Below are 9,588 nucleotides of genomic sequence, written 5' to 3'. Positions count from 1 at the left end.
TGAGATGGATCGATTCTGTGAATGGAGTGGTGAGAATGAGTGTGTCTGAGATGGCGAGGTGGGCACAGAATAGAACGGCGTTTAGGGCTCTTGTACATAGGGTCGCTATGAGTAGCAAGAGACTTGATGGCACATAACAACAAATAACGACAATATCCTCCAGCGTCATTCATTTTGCTAATATTTCATGAGTTCCTTGTTTTTCAATGCTGCATTGTAAGCAATGGCTTTTTTGAGAACTCAGATTTTGGAGAGCTTGGAAGCCGCACCACTTGCCACTTTGGTGACGGGCAGCCATCCAGCTGTTTCTAAATCTCTTCCTCCTTCTCGCCTTTGTTCCAAGCCTTTATTTTGGCCATGGCTGAGTGATAGAAGCCCGCTGCCCCCTGATCCAATGCCCAGGCCTTTTTATATTCATTGTCGATCTTTCACATGCACACGAGGCAAATGAGAATACCATGGCTTGGATCAGGTGTACCTTAAACCACAGAGTGACATCCTTTCCCTTTATCATTTGAAAGCGGTCTGTTGCAGCTGAGAGAGCCAATGTGCTATTACTTTCTAATTGTGTGGTCTTCAAGAGATTGTAGCAGCTGCAACTGGGCTTCAGCCTCCCACCACACAGAGCGCTGCGTTGCATTTGTTGTTAGATGCTGTAAGCTGAGCACCTAGTGTTCACTCATAGTGACCCTATGAACAGCAGAACAGCAGATCTGAACTCTCACCTATCCTGTGCCATCCTCACTATCTCTGACCCACTTGAGCCCATCGTTGCGGTCTTTGTATCTATGTCATTGAGAGTCATCCTTTCTTTCGCTTATCCACTACTTTTCCAAGTATGATTCCTTCCTTCGAGGAACAGCATGCACTTGGCTGCACTTTCTCCAAGACATATCTGTACTGTTCTTTTGGCAGCCGAGCAGATATTCAGTACTTTCCCACAACACCACAAATCTCTTCTGTCATCTTAGGCACCTTCTATCATTCTTATTCATTTGCCGACTCTCAGATGCACAGCAGGAAATGAAAAGAGTATGGCTTGAATTCAGGCACACCTTAGTTTGTAAACTAACAGCATTGCTCCTCAGTAATTTGGAGAGTTTCTGGACAGCAAACTTTCTGAATGCAATGTCTCCTGAGCTCCTGACCTTGCTAGTAGCAAGGGAGTTGATTGTGGATCCAGGTAAGATGAAATAGTTGGCAATTTCAGTATTTTCTCCATGATATTGCTTGTTGGCCCCGTGGTGAGGATTTTTGTCTTCTTTATGTTGAAATGTAATTCATATTGAAGACTGTAGTTTTTGACCTTCTGCAGCAAGTGTTTCAAGTCTTCCTCATTTTCAGCAATCTTGTGTCATCTCTATAAAGTAGTTGTTGAGTCTTCCCTCAATCTTAATCCTAACGCCACCTTTTGTTTGTAGTATCCAGTTTCTCAAATGATTGCTCAGCATACAGATTGAATAGGTATGGGGAAAGGATACAACCTAGTTCTTGATTTTAAACTATGCATTGTTCCCGTGCTCTGTTCAAACAATAGCTTCTTGGTCTAGGTGTATATATTGTATAATTAAGTGTTCTGGAATTCTCATTCTTCTCATTGTTTGCCTTAATATGTTATGATCCACACAGTCAAATGCCTTTATGCAGTCAATAATACACAGATAGGCTTTTTTCTGGTATTCTCAGCTTTTAGCTAAGATTCATCTGACATCAGCAATGCTATCCCTGGTGCCATGACTCTTCTAAACCCAGCTTGGGGTTCTGGCAGTTCTTTATGTTCTAGCCATTTTTAAATAATCTTCAGCAATATTTTGCTTGCATGAGGTATTAATTATACTCTTAATGATAATGATGATTAATTAATGATAATGCTAATGGATGATAATTGCCACATTCTGTTGGATCACCTTTCTTGGGAATTGGAACAAATAAGGATCATTTCCATTCAGTTAGTGAAGTTGCTGTCTTCCAAATTTCTTAGCCCAGCCTGGAACACATTCAGGGCTGTATCTGTTAGTTGAAACCTGTCAACTGGTATCCCATTGATTCCTGGGGCTTTATATTTTGTCAATGCCATTAGTACAGCTTGAACATCTTCCTTCATTATCACTGGCTCTTGATTGTTTGCTACTTCCTGAAATACTTCAATGTCGGCCAATTCTTTTTGGTACAGTGATTCTGTGTATTCTTCCCATCTTCTTTTGTTGCTTGCTAGTGTGTGTGTGGGGGAATCTAGATTTCCCCCCCCCCCCATAGCGACTCTCAGTATTGCAGCTCGAGTATCTGAAATGCACTCATGATACGACAAGGGTTAAGTCTTCTCCTAGGGGGCTACATATTTGTTATCGACACAAGCCACCACTAGGAATTTCTTCTGTCATTCTGCCATCCAGCGCACCAGTGCTGTCAGGCATAGCTCCTTCCACCCTCTGCCTCTCACCTATCTCTACTTTTCCCTCTGCACGTGTCTTCTTCACCTCTCTTTCTCCTCCGGGATTATAACTTCCCTGTCAGTGTAGGCAGTCAGATACTGTTGCCCAAAGCAGACGATTCCACGTGGTGAGCTGCCTTGCCCACCTGACCAGCCCCTCCAGAGTCGTGGGGCTGACGGGAGCCCAGGGCAGGTGAATTCTCATCAGCCTCCCTCCGCCTCCCGGTGGGGGCGGGTGCGTCTCGCCCAGCCCTCCTCTGCGGGAGCCAACCCGCGAGCTGAGGGGCTTGGCTGGGACGGAAAGCGCATAAAACTCCCGCTGGCCTGCGCGTCCGCACCGCCGCGAGCTCCCTGCGGCTCTGGTTGGTCTCTGTTTTCCCAGGCGGGCGCGCAGCCTCAGCTTCCAGCCCGCGGCAACGCACGCTGCTCCAGACCGCGCCACCTCCGGCCTGTGCCCCGGGAAGATCCAGATTTGCAGGCGCCTGCTTTCTGCTCTCAGCTCTCAGAAAAGTTTGGTTAAGTGAAGTAACGTGGATTTGGGAGTGGTGGCAGCCCTGGCAGCCTTCCTTCTGCTCCAGAGGCCTCATCCTCAGGGGTTCCTCATCTTTTCTTCCCATCTTGACAACCTGCCACCTGGACTCCTGCACCTGGTTCCTCATCTTTCCCCCTTTCTTATCTCTTCCTTCTCAGCTCTGTTCCTGTCCCATTAGCTCTTTCTAGCCATTTTCAAGGCTTCTGGCAGCCCACCCTTCTCTTTTCTCTCCAATTTTCTTTCATTACTCCTCAAAAGGAGAGAGGTGGGCTGACCTATCTCGCCTCTGCACCCTATCCATTTGACCTCAGCTTCCTTCTCCCCCTTCTCCTTCCCTCCCAGCAAATCTCCACCATGGATTTTGGCCCTCCTTGGGCTAGTAAGGGTCCTACCCTTGAGGGCACTCTCTCTACCCCCAATGCCACGACACCCTGGCTGGGTCGGGATGAGGAGCTGGCCAAGGTGGAGATAGGGGTCCTGGCTACAGTCCTGGTGCTGGCCACGGGGGGCAACCTGGCTGTGCTGCTGACCCTGGGCCAGCCTGGCCGCAAACGCTCCCGAATGCACCTGTTTGTGCTCCACCTAGCCTTGACCGACCTGGGCGTGGCGCTCTTCCAGGTGCTGCCCCAGCTGCTGTGGGACATTACCTACCGCTTCCAGGGCCCTGACCTCCTCTGCCGAACTGTCAAGTACCTGCAAGTGCTCAGCATGTTCGCCTCCACCTACATGCTGCTGGCCATGACGCTGGACCGCTACCTGGCCGTCTGTCACCCCCTGCGCAGCCTCCAGCAGCCTAGCCAATCTACCTACCCGCTCATCACCGGGCCCTGGCTACTGGCCGCCATCCTCAGCCTCCCTCAGGTCTTCATATTTTCCTTGAGGGAGGTGATAGAGGGCTCCGGGGTGCTGGACTGCTGGGCGGACTTCCGCTTTCCCTGGGGACCGCGGGCTTACATCACCTGGACCACCCTCACCATCTTCGTGCTGCCCGTGGCCGTGCTCAGCGCCTGCTACGGCCTCATCTGCCAGGAAATCTGTAAGAACCTAAAAGTGAAGACCAAGGCCTGGAAGGTGGGAGGAGGTGCCTGGAAGGCTTGGGACAGGACCCCCGAGCTGGCGTCAGCTCCAGCCACCTGGGAGCTGCCGTCCAGGGTCAGCAGCATCAGCACCATCTCCCGGGCCAAGATCCGAACCGTGAAGATGACCTTTGTCATTGTGCTGGCCTACATCGCCTGCTGGGCACCCTTCTTTATCGTCCAGATGTGGTCTGTGTGGGACGAGAATGCACCTGATGAAGGCAAGTGTGTGGATTGTCTGGGTGGAAGGGGTTGAGGTGGAGATGGGCAAAGAAGAGAGGGTGGGAAGCCTTGGACAAGTCTAGGAGCTTCCAGCATCAGGCAGGCAGCAAATGGGTGAAGCTGTTAAGGAAGAGAATGCTTGTCCCATGTGAAAAGGGGCACCTACAATTTCCATCCACAAAGCTACAATTTTCCATCCAGCCAACTGACATCACATGAATATCTTGTATGTAAAATTTGGTCTTAAAATGTCGATGACTCATTTTTATATTTCTGTGTGGCCCTAGTGAAATAGGACAATTGATAGATTAAACCAACCAGCTGCTAGTTTGTTAGATGGCTTTCGAGTCATAGAATGATAGAGCAGAAAGTGACTTTTAAATTACCTTGTCCAGGAGAGCTGCCTGTGTAACCCACGGGCTGTCTCTCACAGCATCTGGACATGACCATGAACTCCTCAACAGTCACTTCCAAGTAGTCAGGATTGGCACAAGCAGTCCTGAAATTTCAAGTTCAACCCTGTCTTAGTATACAAGGGCTGCTGTATCAGACATACCACTAGTCGGTAGTTTTAAAGAACAAGAGACTAGAAGTCTTAATTTAAGGCATCAGTCGCAGGGAAAGGCTTCCTCTGTCCTGTTGGCAATTAGGGAAAAGGCTTGCCTCAGCTTTGGCTGCCCTGATGCTCCTTGCAATTTCCATGTAGAGTCTAGCTTCCCCCCATTTTTGTGCTTGCTTCTCTCTGCGCCTAATTTGCTCTCTTAATTTCTCAAATACGTGGAAGCGCTGGTATTGCATCATTAACGTAACAGAGAAAATTGTAACTCCCATCCTGAAATGGAATTACTTGTGTAGGTACAGGGGGTATCTTTCAGCGGAACACATTTCAACTATGACAAACCCTTTAATTTAGCTAATGAGAAAACAGAGGCTCAGAGAGGAAATGTGACTTGCTGAAGATCACACAGCAAGCAAGTGGCAAAGTGATGTGTGTAGAAATCGTATCTGCTGTCTCATGCCTCGGCCTTGACTTTGGCTCTATATGTGATGAGGGGAAACTCTCCCCTATGAGGTGAGAAACACAACATAAGACTAGGGTCTGATCAGCACATGAGAGGACTTGTTCTGGTCACTTTTTTGGGGAACAGTGTTCTAAGATACCTGTTCCTGCTGCCAACTTGTCTGGGCAGCTGCAAATAGAGGGAAACTGATCAACAGCAGACTGCATAACGGTCCCAGCTCAGGATACATGATGGGCACAGCGTGAAATTGTCCTGAGTAGACCTTATCCATGGTTCCACTGGAAACTTCTGGAGAGTTCATTAACCAACATACCCAGTCTACCAATTCCCAACAGTCTCTTAGAAAACCAATCCTATTCTTTCTTTTCTTGACCTCAGTCTTGAGGAGGGTGTTATTTCCAAATTGCCCTTTTTGCGATGAATACATTAATTCTAATTTGCAGTAGGGACCTCCCTGCTCTGGCCAAGCATACAACAGAAGGAAGGAGGGCTTCCCAGTGCTAAGCACACCCAGTCCTTCAGCTAATTAGTGGTGTTTTTCTCTATTTTATTTCCTTGAGGATCAGAGAGGTGAAGCAATTGGTCCACAATGTGGCTGCTGTTAAGTTTTGGAGCAGGACTTCAGTTGAGACCCTTACAGACCAACTTCTTTCATGACATATTTTATTCTCAACAGCTGCAAACTTAGCTGAGGGCACCAGGGGTGAGGTGGTCACTCCCCCTTTTTAGGAGAACCTCTGAGAAGATGGGGTCGCTGCTACTCAGCCAGCAGAGCTGTCCCTGGTTCCCTGCTGCGCCTCCATCACCACGAGCTTGTATTTCAGCACTGCATCTCTCACCTGCACAGAATGATTTACCACTTGTCAACAAAGAGCCTCTAAGGAAGAACAGGAACATAGAGTTGTTATCTTCTGAAAAACATGCTCTCTTAGGAAAGAAAAATCCTGTGAAGGCCATTTTTTTTTCTGACCTGGGTTTTGTTATTTAAAATTGATCTTCCAGTACACACAGTTTTCAGCATGCTGGCTTCCCAGTCTCCTGGCCCTGAGGCTGTGGTCAGGGTGTGCATATCTAGTTACCACTCCCCAAGTGCTTCCCGAGGCTAGGAGCTAAGCTCCAGAAAGGCTGTCTGTGGGCTGTGCCTTCATGAGCTGAGACTGGAACGTGGAAGTTCCTGTAGGTGCTGGTGCATCCTCTGTGGCTTATCTCCAGCCTCTTCCCTAGACATGGATCACACAGAAGCCCAGACTCCTGATGCTTCCAAGGGCAGGAACTAAGGAGCCCTGGTACTATGTCACGTGTAAAACTACGAACCAAATGCAGGAACTGGTGGGGCTCCTCTGTTCCCGGCCTACACTGGGCACTGAATACACATCAAAGGAACAAAAGCAGTGAATGTTTATCTCACTCCTTCAGACAAAACAACTCCCCAGGTCTTCTCAGCCCTTAATCTTGCTACCTGGGAAGCAAGCTGTGGGAGGCTGAGTTTGTGGTTGAAGTTGGTCTCTCTCCTCTCACTCATGCACCTCTCTCACCTTCACTGCTGTACTGTAGACTGTCTGGCCTGGCCCAGGTATCTTCTCTCAAGTGTTTTTACCTCATGTCTTCCCTTCTGTCGGGCCATGAATAGTCAGACCTGCAAGTATAATACTGGACAGTGTGCACAAGGAACTAGTGAGTCTAAAGCTTTCACTGTGGTTGGCAGAGTAGACACTTGGGCTGTGCCTTTGGCTTTGCTTATTTGGTGCAAATTATAGTGGTTATTGTTGTTAGGTGCCATCAAGTCAGCTCTAACTCATACAACAGAAGGAATCCCTGCCCAATCCGGTATCTGCCTCTCAGTCTCAGCCACGCTCAGGCCCACCTTTGCAGTCACTGTGTCAGTCCATCTTAATGAAGGTTTTCCTCTCCTTTTCAGACCCTCTACCGACCCAGACGTGTCTTTTTCCAAGGTGGGTTCAGGATCTCTGCGTTAGTATCAGAAGACGTAGGTTTGAGTTGTGGCTCTTATTAACTTGAGGTAAATTTAGACCCTCACCTCTCAGATTCCTTCCAGCACTGACCTTATACTCAATGATTCTGCAGCTTCCACTGAAAAGCAAAGTAATTAATTCCATGTGCCCCAGGATGTAGCTGCAATCATAGTGCATCTAACAGAACTAGAGAGCCCAACCAGCAACTTGACCATTGGCATGAAGCATTTTATTTAGTCTTTAGGAAAAATATTATACCTGGAAAGAATCTTATCAGTCAAGAGAAAAATTGGTTTTTCTCTACAGAACGATGCACTGCATACCATGAAGGCAGGCTCCAGAGGAAAGTCAGTGGACCCAGTTTGAGGCTTGGCTTCCTTGTACCTGGATGCTGCCCCTAGCTCTAAGCAGAGATGCTGGTGCTGGAGGCCACTTCATCTCCATTGACTGTCTTCCCAGGCCCTCAGCCTAGGGCCTTCACAGAGTTCCAACCTCAAATGACTAAGTGTCTGAACAAGTGATACTGTCCCTGAGGCTTTAAGGAAGAGATTACAAAGGATTATGTATATTTATGATTCATGGCATAAATAGGCATGGAGCTCAAAGGCTCTTGAACTTGATCTCATGCTGAAAAGAATTTTAAAAAATTTTAATTGTGATTTTAATGAACATTTACAGAGAAGTTAGATTTTTATTCATTCATCATTGCACATTTTATACTGCCCCCCAACCCCGCACCAGCTCTCTTAGAAAGTAATTTTTCTAGAAGTTACCTGTCATACAGAAGTTGCCTGGTCCTGAGTCAACACTCAGAAGGAGGTTCACGTTCTCAGTTTCTCCTGCTTGGACTGGTCCTGTTCCTGACCCTGCTTCCCTCTCTAGATTCAACTTGGAGCGAATATCAGCTGTCAACTTCTACCATAACCTTGTTGTTGTTGTTGTTAATTGCCGTTGAGTCAAGCATGACTCATAGCGACCCTATGAACAAAAGGCCCAAAGCTTTTCTGTAACTATTGACAAAGTTCTGTAACTATTTATCAAAGTTCATAGAGTTTCCAGAGTCATGTTGTTTAGGAAGTAGATGCCACTCCTGCTTCCAAAATCTTATAGAAATGATATAATAAGCAACAGAGAGATAAAGTTTTGGAAATGGAGTTTGAAATGAAAATCTCTGATGTGTTAGCATGATATTTTAGGACCCCATGCTGATCTATTTTCTCTGGGACTCAGGACTCGGGCTTCTCCTGTGTTCAGAAGGGGCTTGAACCCCTCCTCCCAGGTCCCTTCCGACTCTGCAAGTCTGAGTCTCCCCCTATTTCTCTCGGCAGATTCAACCAACGTGGCTTTCACCATCTCCATGCTCCTGGGGAACCTCAGCAGCTGCTGCAACCCCTGGATCTACATGGGCTTCAACAGCCATCTCCTGCCGCGGCCCCTGCGCCGCCTGCCCTGCTGTGGGGGGCCCAGGCGTCAGATGAGCAGGCAGCTCTCCAACGGCAGCCTCTCCAGCCGCCGGACCACCCTGCTCACTCGCTCCAGCTGCCCCCCGACCCTTAACCTCAGCCTCAGCCTCAGCGGCAAGCCTGGGCCTGAAGAATCGCTGAAGGACCTGGAGCAGGCCAATGGGGAGGCTGTCACTGAGCTGGGCGTCTTCTAGGGCTGCGTCCCTGGAGTTTGACGCTGCCCACAGGGCAAGGTTCTCTGACCACCTTAGGTGTGAAATCAGAGAAGGTGAGGGCTGGGGTCCGTGGGAACACCCCACTTGGACAGCATAGGAAGACCACAATGACTATCTTTACTCTTGATGTCACAGCTTCTCTGGCCTCAGAGCTGCCCTCCTTGTCTCCTAATGCTGTGAGTTGAGAAGGCTAACCTGTGCCTGCAACCCTGACTGATCGATCAGCCTATCAGTGAACATGAAGGCAGCAAGTGTGGCAAAGGGGTCCCCATCAAGGGAGAGCCCGGGGCGGTGTGTCTGGATGATCTGTAAGTGGCAGGAACCCTTGTCAGGAAGGCCTGAGTCCAGATTTACTACTTGTGTCCACTCTAGTCTAAGCCAGCCCGGCCCAAGTCAGGGAGAGGGAAAAGTGAAGCAATAATAGTGTGAGCAGAACACTATTTGGATTTTTTGTTGCTGTTGTTCTGGTGGAGAAAGGTTTGTTTAGTGAAATGAGTGGGTGTGTGGGGCTTTGCTTCCCTCCCTTCACCTGCCTGAAGCTCGGTAGTTCTAACGGGGGTTCAGGATCAGTACAACATCCAGTATGGAGCAGAACCCTGCCAGAGCTAGCTCCTCCCCTTCTCTTCACACCGACCCCCGTTGGTACGCAGTCGG

At 48.5% G+C, this 9,588-nt stretch overlaps 1 protein-coding gene across 1 annotated transcript; it reads left to right on the top strand.

The window, feature by feature from the left end:
* Nucleotides 1–3,291: 3,291 nt before the first annotated feature.
* AVPR1B (arginine vasopressin receptor 1B) lies at nt 3,292–8,913 on the top strand. Its single transcript, XM_006887991.1, has 2 exons — nt 3,292–4,260; nt 8,585–8,913. The coding sequence occupies exons 1-2, from the start codon at nt 3,318–3,320 to the stop codon at nt 8,911–8,913; spliced, it is 1,272 nt and encodes a 423-aa protein (XP_006888053.1). The 5' UTR covers nt 3,292–3,317.
* The last annotated feature ends 675 nt before the right edge of the window (nt 8,914–9,588 follow it).

This window comes from Elephantulus edwardii, unplaced genomic scaffold (genome assembly GCF_000299155.1).
Source record: "Elephantulus edwardii isolate Elephantulus edwardi_28Jun2011 unplaced genomic scaffold, EleEdw1.0 scaffold00063, whole genome shotgun sequence".
Lineage (NCBI taxonomy): Eukaryota > Metazoa > Chordata > Mammalia > Macroscelidea > Macroscelididae > Elephantulus > Elephantulus edwardii.
Note: the sequence above shows the minus strand (reverse complement) of the source record. Positions and strands in the feature narration are given on the sequence as shown.

Bases quoted from the DNA above. Each gene is read 5' to 3' on its own strand.
- AVPR1B (XM_006887991.1), top strand. From the start codon at position 3,318: ATGGATTTTGGCCCTCCTTGGGCTAGTAAGGGTCCTACCCTTGAGGGC. The intron at 4,261-8,584 runs GCAAGTGTGTGG...TTCTCTCGGCAG, and splicing joins CGAGAATGCACCTGATGAAG to ATTCAACCAACGTGGCTTTC.